Source organism: Oxyura jamaicensis, chromosome 3, assembly GCF_011077185.1.
Source record: "Oxyura jamaicensis isolate SHBP4307 breed ruddy duck chromosome 3, BPBGC_Ojam_1.0, whole genome shotgun sequence".
NCBI lineage: Eukaryota > Metazoa > Chordata > Aves > Anseriformes > Anatidae > Oxyura > Oxyura jamaicensis.
The window spans coordinates 27122815-27141747 of record NC_048895.1 but is presented as its reverse complement, the minus strand read 5'-3'; the positions used below and the strand labels follow the sequence as shown (position 1 = coordinate 27141747).

Below are 18933 nucleotides of genomic sequence, written 5' to 3'. Positions count from 1 at the left end.
AACAGGCTGCCCAGGGAGGTTGTGGAGTCTCCTTCTCTGGAGATATTCAAGGCCCGTCTGGACGCCTACCTGGGCAGCCTGCTCTGAGGAACCTGCTTTGGCAGGGGGGTTGGACCTGATGATCTTTCAAAGTCCCTTCCAACCCCTACAATTCTGTGATTCTGTGAAAGCAGTATGAAGGATGGGATTTGGGTTCTGATTCACCTCTGCTCATTCCAATGTAAACCAGACAAAACTAATGTGAATTATGCGTGTATGAAGCTTATAGAAACAAAGCAAAATCCTTGCTTTCTGTTCTATTTTCTGTTTTGACATCCTCCCAGACAACTTGAATAAAAGCCAAGAATGGTCCCCAAAATGCCAAAGAGTATGAAGGAACATAGAATGAATAGAAGAGATTGGAAAATAGAACCTTCTCACTCCTAGCAAAACTATGATTTCATCAGGTTTATGACGGGTATATTAGAAAATGGCAGTCATACCCGTAATGTGGACAAAACCCAACAAATGTATTATTTTTTTAAGCAATATTTCAAAGTCTCTTGTAACCTTTCAGCTTTAAGTTCCCAAATCACTAACTCTCAGCACAGAGCATATGTGCTCTTGCCCTCTAACTGAGCCCCACCACGACCATGATTGCCTGTTTAAGAACCCAGCAGAAACTGTGGTCTACTTTAATCAATTCTGTAAGAGATGTCATAGCAAGTGGTGTATGTGAAGTTCATAACACGGTGACACAGCAACACGGTTTCACAAACACAGGGGACAGTACAGAGGGTCCAGAGGGGGAAGAACCGAAACAACATAGCTTTCTTATGAGCTCCCCTTTTGACACTTTTTTTAATGACTTCCAAGCAGTGACATGGCATCTCACAGGACAGCATTGCCGTGAAATGCACATCAGCCTAATGAAAAAGACTGTTAAGGGCAATCCATCCAAATCACATTATTAACTGGAAGAAAATATTTACTCCTGGGTGAAAAGTTGTTATAAACAAATAAGTGTTTAGTCAGTATTTTATTTAATTTCATTGAGTAAAAATGGAAACTACTTTTAAGAAAATAGTCTAAAATAAATACTGAACTTAACATGAGGAACTTCATTATCCATAAAGCACCACCAAACTAGCTTAAATTCAAGCTAACATTACAAAGTACTTTTCAAATTAAAATCCCCAACCATATTAGTGGTGAAGAGAATAATGTTTTAGTGACCCTCCTGTCTAAAAATTTAGATTTTGAAAATTGCTGCAAGTAATAATTTTGAACCCACTGGAACACAATGTCCACTGTCCTTTAACAGGGGAGGTCCAGGATTTAGCTTCTCATGATTTACCAGTAGCGGATTAAAAAACTGGGGAAAAAATGGGATTGATATCTTGGATCTTGACCTATCTATACATCTGAGTTAGCTAAGAAACTCAAATCAGTGAGCATGTGCTGTTATATATTAAAAACCTGTAACTTGAGCTTAAAAATACTTGAATCAATCCTAAACAGTTTATTCTTTGTTCAGAAGTGTTTGTCCAAGTGAAGAAAATGCTGTGTGATTCAGTCTGTGTTTTTTAAATGAGTCATTGACCTGTGTTGTTATTGCTGAGACCTGTAGGCCAATATTAAGTGCTCTAAAATAATCCTGTCCTACATAATTTTGTTTTTCGATCTAGGTCCATCAGGAAAAAACAGAGTTGGTCAGCGCACTGAATAGTACAACAGTTTATCCTGAGTTTATCAAATCTTCACAGCCTCTACCAACTAACAGGTAAATTGGTTGTTTTTCTCTTCCTTACTTACTTGTAAGAAAATGTAGTTTTATTAAAACCACTGTACACCAGAATGCTTTGTTAAAATCACACTCAGAAACTATATTTCCTGCTACAAGAAAAATGACTGTGTACAAAATGAATTTTTATCATTCAGTTGCTTTGCAGTCATATTTAAGGTAGCTTATTGTAACTGAGTCCTTTTGAGTTGTTGGTCTTGGGACCCTGGAAACCTATCACCAAGGATCCCATTGGCAGATTACTAGGAAAATAAAGACTGTTATTAGTCAATTTTGCTGCACAAGGAGGCTATATGTCCTTTGAAAGGTATACAGGAGTCTGCAAATCAAAATTAATTAATTGACTTTATATATAGCCTAAATTTGTTCTTGAAAAGATGTCCTGGTGCTACACTTATGCAGCATATTGTTCCACAATGATATTGCAAAATTTACAAAAAAATTACAAAAATGTAATTGTCAGTTGTTTTGTCATCAATAGCTTCTGATTTCAAACTATCTAATTTAAATTTTCAGTAACAGATCTTTCATAGCCTTCAAGCAAGGCAGAGTATGAGAAAATGCATACCAGAATATGCAGGTTTCTATGTTCATGGACAATCTCCTTCCTTTTCACTTTCTGCCTCTCTCTCCCTCCTTCTCATCATATTGTTAATCTTTCTCTGATGTGTAGCTTTACCTATATTTTTATAACAATGCTCTACTTAAATGGTGTTTCCTGCTTTGCTAAAAACATAATATATCCTACATGCCATGAAATAATGAATACTTTTTGGTTTGCCCAAAACTAAAATACATTCTAATTTTTATCGTAAACTGTATATCTACAGTAATTTCCCCATAATCAGTGCAGAGAGAGAATGTAACAAATAATCCTCCAAGGATGTCCAAGAAGGCATTTTCAAACATCTCGAGGTGATGACAACCAACTCTAGTCTTTTCTACTGCGCTTCAATTCTTCTTCTGCGTTCTCTAAAGATTTAGACGCTATTTGCTTTGCAAATGGCTGACATGGTTTAAGACCTAATTTGAGCTGTTCATTTCTGGTTTTAGGCTGAAGGTTTCTAGTCCCACAGCAAAGCTAATGGAACATAATGTGAGAGCATTTTAAGTCTAGCTCAGCACAAAGCCAGCCAAGTTAGCTCAAACAATCCATGACTGTCATTTGAACTACTCTCTTTAACTTCATAATGAATTCAACTAAGGACTTCTTGCACAACCTCTTTGCCTTGTTGTTCTTGGGAACAACAACTTCTCATTGGTGTACTGCTGCATTGCTCAGGTCAGTGATACCTTCCGCAGTTTAAGCTAGAACTAAAAAAAAGCATATGATAATGCCTCAGGAGCTTTTCAGTGCAATGGAAGACTGGCTTCCATGAGTGGAGGTTTCTTCTTCCCACATCCTCACTCAATCTCAGACACAAAATTGCATAATTGGTTCTTGTATAATTTTGTTTTAAACTTTTCCTTCAAATGCCTTTATCGTTTGTTTTTATTACTGGGGGACAGATCTCAGAAAAGGGTATCTGGTATTTGGTATAGAATGGGGGAAGATGTCTCGTGTCTTTAAACTGCCAAGCTTATTTCAGAGTCCTGTACTGTCCCACATGGTCTCTTAGAAAAACTCTCATGTTCTTTAAGCAGTTTTTCTGTGTTTAAGTAATAGAAGAGTTCAGTGATACCAACTGACTGATCCTTACATAGGCATTACAGACCCAGAGCATTCATCTTCTTGAACTGAAATTGTAGAAGGAGTCAGGAAGTATATAGTTTTGTTTTCCCATATCTAATACAATTTTTATCAGCGTTCTTGCAATGATCCTTCAAAGCTAACTGATCTTCCCTTCTTACAGTTCCAGAGAACCAATCTTATTTTATTATTTTAAACATATTTTACAAGGATATATTTCCAATTATGATGTATATGGAATTAGAAATACTATTTCTGCTTTTTGTGAGGCAGAGCTGCAGGCTTAACATCCCACTGTGCACGAAATTTTACTTTTCCCCCTACTTGAGGCAATAACAGAGTAGTAGTTTCCAATTTCACAGGCTCTAAGTGTATAAAACAGTAAAATATTTATTTTCCAAGGATTTCTTTGACCCCAGTTGACACAGAAACTTTACTTACCAGCTCCCATGATTATGTAGGATGAGTCTAGGCTACAATTTCTCCTCTCTGTTACAAAGTCCCAAGACACAAATGGTTCTTTGTTTCTAATTCACCTTAAATCAACAGTCTCTTTCTGAAATGATATTGCTATCTTCACCTAGCAGAATATCTGATCACAAAAGCAGAGACCAACATAAATTATATACAATATATATGTAAATAAAACCTATTTCCAAGAAGGAATTTAGTTCACAGGTGTGTTCAATAGATACAAGATCTAAAACTTAGTGGGCGGCATGTCAGAAATCTAGGATTGCTGTTGACAGAATAAGTATGCAGTAAAACTATTCAGACACACTCCTTAGTTTGAATGGATATAAATACAGACTTTAGGATTAGAAGTAATAAATTGTCTATTTCAGCACATCAAGGATACAAGTATATGTCATAATCTTTCTTGAGATTTATGTCTGTTTGAACAAAATCTTTTGATCACCTTCTAGTGCATAATTCATGTGGATTGTTATTGTATGACACACCTTGGTTATGTTAGTAAGCCTTGAGAAGGGAATGTGATAGCCTCAAATTATATTTTACATTAAATCAATTTATAACTAAAATAACAGAGAAGGGAAGCTAGTAATCCTTGTGAAGCTTAATAAGGATACACACATATGAAAGGCATTCAATGCATGCCCAAACTTGTCTCTTTTTCATTTGAGAAAAAAAAAAAAAAAAGGCTGAATTGTTAAGTGTCTAAATGAGTTTGTTATAAAAGAGTTAAACAGTGAGTATTTCTGCCTTGGTAAGCTTTGAAAGCCCTTGGATTGATCCTACTCCCACTCGAGTAAGAAGTAAAACTTCACTGATTGCAGTGACCTCAGTGCTGAAGTAGTGGGTAGGGTGACATCAGTGGGTTTTTGGATGAGAAAAAACATGGCTGCATAAGAAAGGACATTTATTGAACAGGTTAATCCTGTTACTAAATCTGATATACTTAAAATAACTGAAACCAACAGTTAGTATATATGTATAGAGGCTAATAGGCTCGTGTTCATTAACCTGTTGAGTAGATTAAACAGATTTCCAGATTATATTTATCTTTGCATATACTTCATATGAAGGTTGTAGAAATATTAAAGCTCATCTTTTCTGAAAATATTACTTTAAAAGGAGAATGACTGTGTAAAGTGGAGAAAGAATAACCGATCTTTATATTCCACACAGAAAAGTGTCTAACCAGCAATCCCAGAGTCACAGTACAAAGAGAAATGAAGAGGAATAAAATAATCAAGAATGTTGTCCAAAAGGAACACCTTTGAACCTGAAAAAGAATAGAATCATAGAATCATTAAGGTTGGAAAAGGCTTCCAAAATCATCTGATCCAACCATCCCCCTACCACCAATATCACCCACTAAACTATGTCCCTAAGTACCAGGTCCAACATTTCCTTAAACAACCCCAGCAATGGTTCACTCTGCCACCTCCCTGGGCAACCCACTCCAAATATACCCTACTTATCCATGTTATCTCTACCATCTCTACCGTAAAGCTGTGGTATTAACTGCAACTCACACTGTATATATATTTATGTCTCTTAGTGGCTTCCTGTCAAGTCTGCAAAAAGTCTTTGTTCATCCTTGTTAGCATTAGGTCAGAGGTTGGACTTGGTGATCTTGGAGGTCTCTTCCAACCTAGACTATTCTGTGATTCTGTGATTCTGTGATCCTTGTACATTATTCTCACATGTTGGCTTTCATTTAAGTGTATCAGAACCTCTTCTGTTCAAGTTACTTTTCTTGCTGAACGTTTGATTTCACTAGTGTTGAACTGTTCTTGTACTTCCCTTCAATCAAGCATCTGTTGGATACTTACTCAAATCTAAAAAATTTGGATTGTTTCCTTCTCTCAAAAGGAATCCATTCCTTTTCAATTCACTGAGATTCTAACCTCAGTCGTTCCCTTTTACTGGATCTCATTTATTCTGTTCCAGCAAACCCCATAGCATGTTCAATCTCAGACTACATGTGTCTCTTCTTCTAAAGAATCTTCACGTCACTTTAGATTCTCTTGAAGATATTTTCAGACAACGCTTAACATTCTTTGGTGACTTTTAGCATCAGTTGTTTTAGTATTATTGTCCTGGGTTGCAAAATTTACTCCCTACATTAGTGCTATGTGAAAAAATAGGAACATTTACATTTTTTTGCAGCAGTTTCTATCTTGTTTGTTTTTCATTCTTGCCAATTTTCTGCAGTGTTACATGAAGATAAAATATAATGTGGGAATAACATGTTTGATTAATGACATTTCAAAGGTTTTCAAATGTTGGTAACAATTTAGCTCAAATAATTTATCTAAGAATTTCCAAGTGAAGCCAAATTTGATTTTGTAACCAAATACAGAAGTGCTCAGATTTTAACCAGCTTTAATCTTGCTGAATATATTTTGTCTGCTTTTAAACAGAACATCTGTTCCCTTCACTTCCAAGGCTCAGATGACAGGAGAACTGCAGCTGATTTGTTTTTAACAATGCAGAGGTTGCACATCTTTGAAGTTTACGCTCATTCTCCATTTTATTCAGTGCTGTACTGGCAAATCAAGCATTCATATGGTGACACATATCGTCTTTCCAGCTTCTCCACCCTGAGTGCTAGATGGAGTTGATCAGCTCAGAGGACAGCTGCCTCTGGCTCTTAGGATCCCACAGCAAGGGAAACACTACAGCAGCATTGTGTACATCTCTCCAGCTGCTGCCCCATGCCCAATCCAGACATATGCCCCCCAACAGATGACCCAAACAGGAAAAGCAAGTCACTCACTGGGTGAAACTTCATCCACTGAGATTAAAAAATAAATAATAATAAAATAATAATAATAGTAATAATAATAAAAAGAATTGAGAAGCCTGTCAGCTATCTGTAATCTTCAGAAAAAGCATGGTTTTTACTGAAACAGTCAGGAAATGGGGATTTGAGACAACTTGAATTCAAGAAAAAAATTAAAAATATATATATTCAGAATGAAAATTGAAATTAACATTATCAAAAGAACCTGAATAATGTTAGAGATTAGGAGCCAGATAGAGAGACTGCATTTCTACAGCTCATATGTCCATCTAAATCCAAAACTGTGAGTCAGGAGTGCCAAGTTACACATTACAGAAACATTAGTTGAAAGGCACCTCTAGAGATCTCTACACCAACCTCTTGCTTGAAGGACTATTATCACACTAAATTAGGTCACCTATGGTTTTCTCTGGCTTTGTCGAGCACCCAGACTCAAGAAGTGCTGACTGCATTTGAAAATTGAGTCACCAAACACTTCTTACTTTCAGTTTTCCCTAACACCTTCAGTTTCACCACTCTGCCAATGCAAAATTTTCTCAGATTTAGCAGCTAGAAAAGTAGTTTTCATGCAAAGACATCAACGCCTGAGACTCCCGTGATGCCAAGTCCTTCAGGTTTAACGCATTGCCCCCACCCAAACCTCTCATAATGGCTTTCCATTCAATTTGGAGCAGTATTAGCAAAATTTCCCCTTTTCTCATCACTGGAAAAGCATCTAACACTCAGATTAAAGAGGAGAGTAGTGGCTTCTGAAAAGAGATTAGGAGGAAGTTGCACACCCTAAATGTTAATGAATCTGAGCATAAAAACTACTGTACAAGAAAATTGCGCTCTTTCATCCCCTTTTGATTCAACCTATCTTGCAATGCCATGGAAAAATTATCACAGCTTCAGTAGGAAGGATGCAGATTATCCCCATACAGACCATCCCTCTAACCTAAGGCTTAGAGCAATCTCTCTGATATGTAAAGAAGGCTTTGAGTTCTGCCAAGCTGAAAGACTCATTTGTTAGATTAGTACTCTTATCATTAACCTCTTACATGGAAGCAACAACTCAAGTCATTAAAAAGCTTCCTTAACTTGCAGGATAGGAGTTTGGATCCTACAGACAAATGTCTGTCTGTAACCACTCCCTAGACAGAGTAGCAGGACCATCTCTGAACACAGTAATATTAATTTCCTGATTCTGGGCATCACCTCAATCAAATTTATATATTTATATATATTTAGTTTAGTTTTTAAAAATCAGCTTCCGTGGGTGCCTTGTTCTCCCAGAGCTCTTTAAGGCAAATTTTGGTATATTGTCCTGGGTCCAGGAGTCCAATCAAAAGAAAGTGAAATCCTTAGAGGTTAAACCTTGTCAGAATTTAGTGTCTTTTTTTATTATTATTTTTTTTAATTATCCCTTTAAAAAAGTGATTTAACAATTTTGGAGAATAATTTTCATTGAAACTTAATGAATTCAGTGAATGAGACATGAGTTCAGACATATAAATAACTGCAACATAAAAATTACTTACATCAGCTGACTCACAGTATTTATAAACTTATACATTCCATTCATGGCAAATAAAAAGCAAAGAAGCTTATGGCAACAAAAAAGAATCACACTAAGTCACATTACCTTACATTTGTTGCAAGCAAAGAACACAATCATGGATGGTTACTATGGTTCAGATCATAGAATCACAGAATGGTTTGGATTGGAAGGGACCTTAAAAGATCATCTAGTTCCAACCTTTCTGCCATGGGCAGGGAAACCTCCCAATCCAACTTGGCATTGAACACTTCCAGGGATGGGGCAACCATGGCTTCTCTGGGCAACCTGTTCCATTGCCTCAGAGTAAAAAATTTCCTCCTTATATCTAATCTAAACCTACCCTCTTTCAGTTTAAAGCCATTACTCCTTGTCTTAACACTACATTCCATGACAAAGATGATGTGTGAAGATTTATTAAACCATCATACATAGGTATCTCAAGGCACAGACATAGAGCCCTTATAGAAAGTGGAATGTAAGCCCCTAGATCACTTCATTTTTAAGAACTGCCAAATCAGTGGGAAAAAAAAAAAATCAGGAAATCCTAAAGCAGAACTACGATCTGGATTTCCCAGATATTGTTAAACCACATAGTAGGTAGTAACATCACACATCCTCCTGAGCTCTTGTAATATGTAGGTATAATAAAGTCTGGAATGTTATTAACATTAAATATGATATTGCTTTACTTGAATTAGACTGAGTCTTGATGTTATTTAATCCACTTAGGCAGGTGTGAATGGTATGGGACTTGAGGAGTTAAAGAGAAACATTCAGTAAACCTAAAGCTGATCATTTGAAAATGACTTACACTCTTGGGCGCAATATCTTCTGCAAAAGTGAACCTGGCACAGTGTAATACAGTAAAATTTTAGTAATAAATTTCTTTCCTTTTTCAAGTTCTGTGCCAGAAATATCAATTCATCCACCAACAATGAACAAACTACTGCAGAGTTTGAAAAGCAAGAACTTGCCAATCCTGCCATCTACTGGAAAAATCCTAAAACTGAATAATTCAATGTTTCCACTCAGGATTGTCACCATATACAGCAGTACTTGCAAACACCCAGAGAGAGGAGAGTGTCCGTAGACATCCCATGGCAGAAGTCTGCCTTCCTAGTTGAGAGATTTCCTTGATAATGGTATCTGCAGGGACAAGAATGCACAACAACCGTTTGCAATATATTTGGCTATCATCAGCAAGTCCTCACTGAGTTTTTATCCAGTCTCCCACTGATTTCAGTAATAGTTTTGCCTGACTAAAGAAAGAATGGAAAATGAGCTAAGGCTTCACTTGGCTTATAGTCAGTTTGAGAACTAAATATATCTCTACAAACTGTATCTCCATCAGTCACATCAAAGTGCTTTACAAGCCCTGCTTAGAAAGCAAATGCTAAAAGCAAAATCTTTAAGATTTTATGTGTCATTCCTTAGTAGTCATATTCCCTACATAAACCTAATCATCCCATGGCTTCAACTGAAAGCACTCTTTCTTCCAGTAAAAAAGTCTTTTATATAGAAAAAAATATAGAGACACACACACACACACAAAATAAAATAAAATAAAAGAGGCTTGAAAAACACTTTGTGGTTACTTAGCATGTACTAACATTCCCTCTACAAGAATTATATTCTACCCTTCATTTCTGCTCTCATTACAGCTTTTCAGAGACCACAAGTGCCAGCTGTAATGAAGAGACATCTGGGAAAAACAATTCAAATAATTTTAATAACTCAACTTCAAAAACAAGGTAAGAAGTGTTATTCAGAGGAAAATGCAAGCCAGTAATACAACATCTGGATAAGCCTCTATCAGTCTCCATAAAAACAGTCTCTTTAAATCACACACACAAAAAGGTGGAAATGGCAGGTTTTCCTCCAACTTCCAAAACAACACAGGCTGTTCCACAGCTTTACACACATAGCTGCATTATCAATAGGAAAGAAGTGGGTTCTTTTTGGCCTGGGGTATTCATCCCTATGAGATCATGAATCCTCATGACTGTTTCTTCTCTTGCAAGAGAGACTGAAAGAGTAAATATAAACATTTGAAAGAAAGGGAGATCAGAGTATATTACTATCACAAAATGAAAGGTCTGTGTAGAAAATTTTAATTCTCATGATTTCGTCGTTTTGACATTTTTGTAAAATTTTGGATAAGTTTTCTTGTGTGTCCTTAAAATATTTTGACTTTCCCTCCTAGAAATTATTCTAGTATAATGAAATTACAGCAGCAGCCTCCGTGTGTCAGGCTTGGCAAAAGTTACTTGCCATGTTTTTTCAAACGACATACCGCTTTGTGAAAGCTTAGCAATTAAGCAGAAACTACTCTCTCTCTCTCTCTTTTTTTTTTTTCTTTGACAGCTCTTAGTTTTTTCAAACATGCTCATTTCCATGTTCTTTTCTCCCACCAAAACATCATACCAAATCAGTATATTTCCAGAAGTTACATTCTTATTTTGCACAGCTGTTCTGACTATTAATGCCCTTAGGAAAATATGGATAAGTTACTATTTTTCCAACTGCAGAAGTAGGAACAAACAACAAGGTGTTTTTGTTTTCTTTCATTTTCCAAAACAACACCAAAAATATGGAAGATTTCTTCCCCCAAAAAATAACATTTTAAAATTGCCTTTATGTTTAAGAAAAACAGAAGAAAGGAAGTTAAAATGGAATTTAGACAGCGCCTTCTCATATACACTGTATATTTTTTTATTTCTGTATTATTGCTAATCAAATGAACATCAATAAGATAGTACTCCTTTGTTGGTAGTTTGAGTTCTCCTTTTACATTACATAAGAGATATTTTATTGAGTTCATTTATTATTTCCACATTTTTTCCATTTTGGTTAACAAATTCAGTGACTGAGGACTTAATAGCACAAAGACAAAGATGTCAGACTTCTGTTTTGTGCTAGGCACAATTACTTTTTACTGCAATAAACAGTAAGAAACATCAGAAATAACTATAATTATAAAGGTAGGAGATATGAAAATAATTTTTCTCCCTTTAATTCCACTTGTGCTTCCATAGCACAAGTAGTTTTTATCACTGTATTTCTGATACTAACATTGATGGTTAAATTGATTGATTACATAAGGCTACATGTAATTACATGTACTATGTAATACATTGATTACATAAGGCTAAAGACACAGGACCAAATTCTTAGCTGATTAAAATAGCTTCCTTGTACTACATCATCTTATACCACCAGAGGGTCTATCCAAAAGCAGGTGTAAATCAATGATTTAACTGCATGGATACAAAGTCTCAGTCTGGACTGGAGACTTAACAGCACAAAGAAGTTGCCTCTTTCAGCAAATGTCATGAATATGTCAGCAAATGTGATTGTTTACTGCCATGTATGTATGAAAACTTAATTCCCTTACAGTAGGCAAAAATACTAATGATCTGTTCAAATAAATAGTTGCCTTTTTTTCCTGGAACAAACAAACATATGGCATGGCATGGTCGTATCATTTCTTTGGTAAACTCACTATGCAAGGCCTTTCCACTTGGTGGTAAGTCTCTAACTAAGCAGTAAAGTATTTTTAATCCTTTGTGAGAGTTTTTATAAGTGATCAGCATGTAGCCCTAGCAAATTAAAAAGCTATTAACTGATCTTAGGAGCCTACACAAGATCATTTAGATGTCCTGACTTTGACTTTACTTTGAACCATGCCCTCTCTAACATCTATACATCTCTAGTTGGAAGACAAAGTCTTCCATGTTGAAGAAGAGAGGAGATAAAGTGACAGAAAAATAACTTTACTCAGTTGGGTCCACAAATACTCTTTCTCATTTCAGGACCTCACCAAGTTCAAACACATCTATTCCTCTAACTGGAGACAGCCAGACTGATGCTGACATCCTAGCTTTTATTAAAGCAAGACAGAACATCCTGCAAAAGAAAGGTAAATCCTGCCAAAAAAATAGGAGGCCAAACAAAAATCTCCAGTAGAGCATTTAAAAGCCAAAATAGCTTTAGTCCACATTTACAGTGACACAAGTGAGAACTGATTCTGGCTTAAGTTATATATTACGTTACATTCTCAGCCATTCTAAACCCTTCAGATTCTTCACATGTATTTATTTTAGTAGCTCCATGCTGCAACCTAAAACTATGAAGGCTGCCTGTTTTAACCAACCACCATCATGCGCGTCTGTGCAGCCAGCACGGTGTATTTATTTACACTTGAAAATGCACATGAATGTGGTTTCTCAATAATTTAAATGTCTCCAAATCTTTGTTTACTATCTGGCCTGGTTTTCAGCTGTTACTAATTTAACTGTAATAATTAACAACAAATAAATATTATGCAAATGATTACATTGCACCCTACCTCATCAAGCAGACTAGCCCACTGTGTCTAACAGACTATGTTATTAATGGGTATTTCATTATATCAAGGTTTAGTAAAACTTTCTATAGATATTTGTCACCAAATCAGTTACTGAGAGGAATTGTAGCTAGGCAATAATGTTAGTTCACTCTACAGTGTGATTAGTAAAATTGGCAGGAAGCAGAAAGCACTAAATACACAATAGTGGTGCTGCAAGGTAGCCTGAAAGGAATTCATCATGATAAAGAAAAGCGATCTGTGATTTTCTTTTCCTTTTTTTTTTTTCTTTTTTTTTTTTTGGAATAATAGTTTTTAGTTGCAGCAACCAATTAGACAGAAAATGAAAGCAATAGTGGCTAGTGAAGCAATAACTTTCCATCAGCACTTGAACGCTGATGACAGCATTATTCAGCAAGCTATCAGCACCTGGCAGATGGTGTTAGCACTGTCACAAAGTGGGGTTTTGTTATCACACTGCTTATCAGGTAAAACTGTCAGGTAAACACACAGTGGCTGAAAAAACAGCCCCCTTACACTCATCCAAAGCAAACACTTAACACACTTAGGCTTAGGGTTCCCTTTTGTCTTTATTTAGAAAAGCTGTTGTCAAGTTTCTTCTGCAAATGAAATTAAGTTGAATTTATAGGCAGCTCACCAGAAGTAGGATAGAGATAAGTGTCTTACAACAAACATTTCAGGCCTTTAGAGTGTCCAGATCTGATCCATTTTGTATACAGTAATCTATCAAGCACATCTTGTCCTGTGATCATCTATCTCCTAAATCATACCATATCAGGAACATCTCTCCCAAATGCCTTTTCCATCCTGCTTGCTTTTCAACCACAAACTATTACCTAGCATCATACATCAGTTTCAAAAGGGACTAGGCATTATCAACATTGACAACTATCTGGCCTGAAGTCATGAATAGTATTCTTGCAGAACAAAGGAGGGTCAACACTTTTTAAATCCTTCTGAAGTTCATTTAGACAAGGTGGGCTACATCCTAGCCTAAGTAGCTGACAATGAATGGAGTAGCATTTGCACAGTGCTTATTCTGGTAATCCTGGTAGTGCAGAGCTGAATGGCTCAACCAGTCACTAAGCAGGGGGGAAAGAGTAAAGAGGATTCATAAACATGACCTGCATATTACAAATGCTTGGGGACCTGATATGTCATAGATATGAAACAGCTCAGTAGCAAGATCTGAGAAGGATTTGGAGTCAACCTGGCAGATTAAAGGCTTATTTTCCTGGACTAAGAGAAAGGAAAACTTTCCAGATCTGAAAGATGGAGCAGGAGCCATTGATCAAAAAGTTTGTTAATTCTGATGTAGCAAGATGAAGGGACCAGGACTGCTAAGGAAGTACTTTGCTGTTCAGCACCATGATGGAACCTGAGGATATTTATGAAGTGCTGAGGTAGATTTTCTAACTGGGAGAAGAAAATGGTCTAAGTGACTGCCTCCACTACTCCAATATTTCTAATAGTGGTACATGTTCCCTTCTCCTGTGTGCACAGCCTGGCACAATATACGGAGTAAAGAACACAACTGGGTAGAGCCACAAGGTTTCAGACTACTCACCACTTTCTCCTCTGATCTTCTATGAAATTAAAGGGACAAAAGGTTTCACATGCGGTGTATTTAACCACAAGACTTCTTGCTTCATCTCAAGCAAGCTTCTGAGCTTGTCTCAAATACTGCTTAATAGCCTCTTCTCAGCTATTCTTCTGTCCGCCATCACTTCACTCTTCCTTGACCTGTTTCTAGACTCCTAGGCTAAAAGGAGAAGAGAGTCACACTAACTTCTGTAGGGTTATATACTACAAGAAATTTCCAATAATAGTTGCATCCAAAGCAAATGAGAACTTGAGGGTCGTACTTCTTTTTTTTCTTTTTCTTTTTTTTTTTTTTTCCAGTGAGGTGGGGATGGGGACTTGGTTTTTTACTATCAGAGGTAAAGTACAGATAAGTAGGGGGGAAGAGTAGAGGAAGAGTGAATAAAGTGGGGGGGGGAGTAAATAAATAAATAAATAAAAGTATTATTGGTCTCAAACAGAACCTTTTCTCAATAAATCTCAAACATCTACAAGATAAAAGATAAAAGAGAAAGAAATTGTGCCAGAGCCACTGAGTTGAGTCAGACAGCTTTGTATAGAAGCTGTGTGCTGACTCCCAGTCCAGTGCTCTATTGTCTCCTTCCCAAACTCGATTCAGCTGAGCTGTTCAATTTCTGCATTAATATGCAAATATATGTACTCCTTTCATGATTATTACACACAGAGTGCCATGTAGGAAACAGAGTGTGAAGGCATAAGTTCAGCCAAACCAAAGTCCACTAGGTCTAAAAAATGTCAACATATTGCTTTTTCCTTTGCTCTTCCTTTATTGATCCTGACTCTTACGAACAGTTATATCAGTATCTTAGAAGCAAACTGAGGGCCCCACTTTGCATTAGCAAAAAAAATAAATAAATAAAAGAGGATAAATGTGTGCAGAAGCCAATCGAGTGGAAAATAAGTTTCATAAACAGAAAGCATGGGAATGCTCAATCTCCTTAGTGACAGTAATGTAAAGGAGATAATGAGAGGTCTCAGGGAAGATTAGCTCAGAGTTTATAGTTCGTTACCATTTGTTTTCTAACCATAGATGAATTAAAGCAGGTACATTCACAGGGGCTTGCTGAGATTGCCAAAGCGTTGTAACAACAAAATTGGAAAGCTTTTTAGAAAGGAGTACTCTGCAAATATGATTTTTTTTCCTTGCTCAGTCTTGAAGCAGAGAAATGAAAATGCAGAAGAATAGATGGTTTTGGTTTTTTATTTTTTGATTGTTTTTGGTTGGTTGGTTGGTTGTTTTTGGTTGGTTGCTTTTTTTTTTTTTTTTGGTTGTGGTGGTGGGTTTTTTTTGCCTTAAAAGTTTTAAAATACCTTATTTTTCCTTTGTGAAGTTCTTTTTAACATTGATGACACATCCTGTAATGTAATCTGAAGTATTCTTTATCTCCTTTCAGGCTTGGGGAACAAATGAAGTTCTTGTTGCAGTCCAAGATTTCCTTTTAGAATCTGTTAAAGACTGTTATTATTTACCGTCCTCTTCTGTTTAGAAACAGGTACAAATGACTACTTTAGATGTACAGATTTAACTGGTAAGAAAGTGAATAGGATTGACTTGTATTTGACAGCAAAATCCGTTTCTCAGGGGAGTGATATTAGAAAATTTGCACTCAGTATCTTCAGCTTAAATTAAAATTAAGCAAAACTAAAAAAAAACTGATTAGGAGTTTGCTGAATATGTTTGTTTATTGGGAATTTATTATCAGTTTTCTAAATACTAAAATTATCTAATGTGTTAATGCTTTCTAAAAGTTAATGTTCTTCTACATCTTTAGCCTGTGGAACTTTTATTGCTACTGATGGACTGGTACTTTTCTCCTTTGGTATATGTGTACTGGAAACTTGAGAAGAAATTCAGGTGAAATTGACCTGTTTTGTCTCTGAATTTGTATAAAGCTTTGTTACTTACATCTAGTTGGCATCTAGAGATGTCTGCGAAAATAGTAGTTACAAAATCCTACAAAATTCCTTTGGGACCTTTTTCTGATTTTTATTTTTTCCCCAATAAATAATAATTTTCATGTCATATTATTATAATACTGAGATAGTACTTTAATGTGAAAATACATTTTTATTTTAAAATAAATTCTACATTTAAAATTTTACAAAATGTTTTTTTTTTTCATTTGGACACGCTATATGTTAGTCAAAATATAAACCTTCCCAAAATAGCCGGATTTCAGACTAAACAGGACACTTGATGGTCTTACAGCAAAAATGAACAAATAATTGTAAAACATAAATTAGATGAGATGTGAAAATCTAAGTTCATTTATATATTGTGTACAACATAACTTCACTGTTGACTCAATGTTACTTTATCACATAATACCTGGTTATGCAATAACTTATTTTATGCTTCAGGCCAGAACAAGTTCAAAAATGCAATGCAAAACAGAGTCAATTCTTCTGAGATATACATACTTCAAGATTGAAACTGCTGTTTTTCATGCTATCAATAAGCTTACAGTCACCCATTTGAAAGGGTTTACATTGGTCATATAAAACACAATAATATACTGGCAGAAGTCTCATATCAGTCTCAAAGATGTATGTCCTCAAGTTGCTGACACTGATTTCAGTGGCAAAGTCATAGTTATTAAGAAGTACATCATGAATTGATGTGTTCAAACCTACAGAAGATATCCATCAAATTAACAACTAAGATGAAATCAGTAAAGAAATATTGAAGTTATACTTTTTTCTGCATTTAAATTTTTCTGTAAAAATAAGCAGTACAGCTACCATATAAATTGGTAAACTTTATGCAGCCTGTAGGATGGACAAGGTGAGATGAAAGTCAGATCTACAGTTCCTTTGAGAAAAGAAGAGAGAGTTGAGGATTTGGTCTCCCCCTTTCATAAGTCTGCTTTGCTGGAGGTTTTATTGAACTGCCCAAATTCTGCCAGGAACTTTGTCTGTCTTTATTTTTCTTCTTGCAGAGGTCATTCTATTATATATACACACTCCATTATATATACACTGAATTCATTTTTATATGGCTTCATTAAGGACCGTCATACTGCATTCATCTAACCCAGCAAGCTAAATAAGAACCAACCAGAGGTTCCAAACCATTGCTGAGTGAAGTAGCTGTCTTTTCCTCATTTCAGTAAAATCTCCATTACAGTGAATTTATTTGGAGGTGGCCAAAAGAGTATTACTGGTACAATAGCTCATTTATTTTGACACTGAAGCATTTCCAAGAGCTTTCAGTAACTGGTTAAGTATTCAGTAAGTGGATCTCAGTATTATCCTGGTGTGGTCAATATTACACTGCTGTTTCTTGATTATTACATATCCAGTCTTTTGTTCTCAGTTTGCCACACCTAAGGTGTTTGCTGGCCTGTATTTTTTGTTGGTTTGTTTGTTTTTACAATGTTGTAAAATCAATATGAAATTCAATCACTATCAGCAAAGTCATGCCTGATTTGCAGAGAGATTGCAATTCCTGATTTTGCTCTGAGATTAAGACTATACACGTAAATATATAATAAGAGCTTCAGCAAGAATGCATCCAAAATAGAAAACATAATAATAGAAAACAATGTAAACAAATACAAATGCAGAAACTTTTTCTTGCTTCTTTTGGATATTTCCATAGTATCCTGTGGACAGAAAAGTTTGTTGATTCATACATAATAGTCTTAAGAAATAAAGCCTACACTTTTTTTTGAAAAACTGTTTCTACTCTTCAAAGGTTATATTTTAGGTCCATAAGAAGATTCAGGTTGGAAGGGACATCACAAGGTCTTTAATCTCATATCTTGCTAAAAGCATCATCAGCTATGACAGCAAACCAATCTCTTGAGGGCTTTGTTCATTCTGAACTTGAAAACCTCAAAGGAAGGACACTGCACAACCTTCCTAAGCAATCTGTTTCAATGCTTGACCTCACCACAAAAATAATAATTAAAAAAAAAAATTAAAATCCTTATGTTCAGTCTGAACTTGTCTTATTCAAAGTAATGGCTATTGTCTCTCTGCCTCCCATTATGCCACGCTGTGAGAAGCCTGACTCCATCTTCTTGTTGGCCTTATAGCTGTCAGAAGGCAACTAGGCTCCCCTCTAAGCTCTTTTCTCTTCGTGAAGGGATTCATTGCTTCAAGAAAGTCTGTTTGTCCAGAGATTAACCACATTACTTGTTTTAATAATCTCTCTTTGTATCATGTCTAGATTAATTGGAAATAACCCTAGCATTTACCATGCTGAAGGAACAGTCTGTGGCCCACTTTTGTCATGGAGCTGAGTCTTGCCTAAGCCACCTTTAAAATACTGTCACAAAGCATAGAGATTCTCATACATGGCTGACTCCTGTCTATTCACAGTGATATCTAGCTGATGGTTGTTTAAATGTTTATATGGTAAATACAATATATTTATTATCTCCAACCAAAGCAAATCCAACCAGTCTTGTTTGTGGAAATTTCTTGAGGGGACAGTAGTGGTACAGTCCTGGATGTCATACAGATACTTCCAGGACTAATTCATGCCAGACATTGTGTTTCATCTCATTTCTCATTTCAAGGCATTTTCAATCTTTCCATATGGTTTATTGTAGGAGAAGATAGACATCCACTGACATCTCCTTCAACAACATAGTTTCTGGGAGGGCCAGGTTATGATGTAGATTTATAATGAAGGCTAAAGGGCCTGTTCTCATTCATGATGAATCTGCCA

General features: G+C 35.9%; 1 protein-coding gene and 1 long non-coding RNA gene across 4 annotated transcripts in view; one reads left to right on the top strand and one right to left on the bottom strand.

Annotated features, from left to right (window-relative positions):
• The window catches only part of KIF6 (kinesin family member 6), a 170137-nt gene extending 153949 nt beyond the window's left edge, over positions 1-16188 (top strand). For all 3 annotated transcript variants that reach the window (XM_035323279.1, XM_035323277.1, XM_035323276.1), the window contains 4 exons: positions 1668-1762; positions 9949-10038; positions 12100-12206; positions 15650-16188. In XM_035323279.1, coding sequence (XP_035179170.1) covers positions 1668-1762; positions 9949-10038; positions 12100-12206; positions 15650-15666 — 309 coding nt within the window. In that variant the 3' untranslated portion in view covers positions 15667-16188. The remainder of the gene's footprint in view (positions 1-1667; positions 1763-9948; positions 10039-12099; positions 12207-15649) is intronic.
• On the bottom strand, positions 1369-18531 carry LOC118165289. The gene is made up of 3 exons (XR_004749964.1): positions 18519-18531; positions 16064-16302; positions 1369-1378 (listed from the first exon to the last, which is right to left on the bottom strand). It is a non-coding gene; the product is annotated as an uncharacterized LOC118165289 (long non-coding RNA).
• Between the last annotated feature and the right edge of the window lie 402 nt (positions 18532-18933).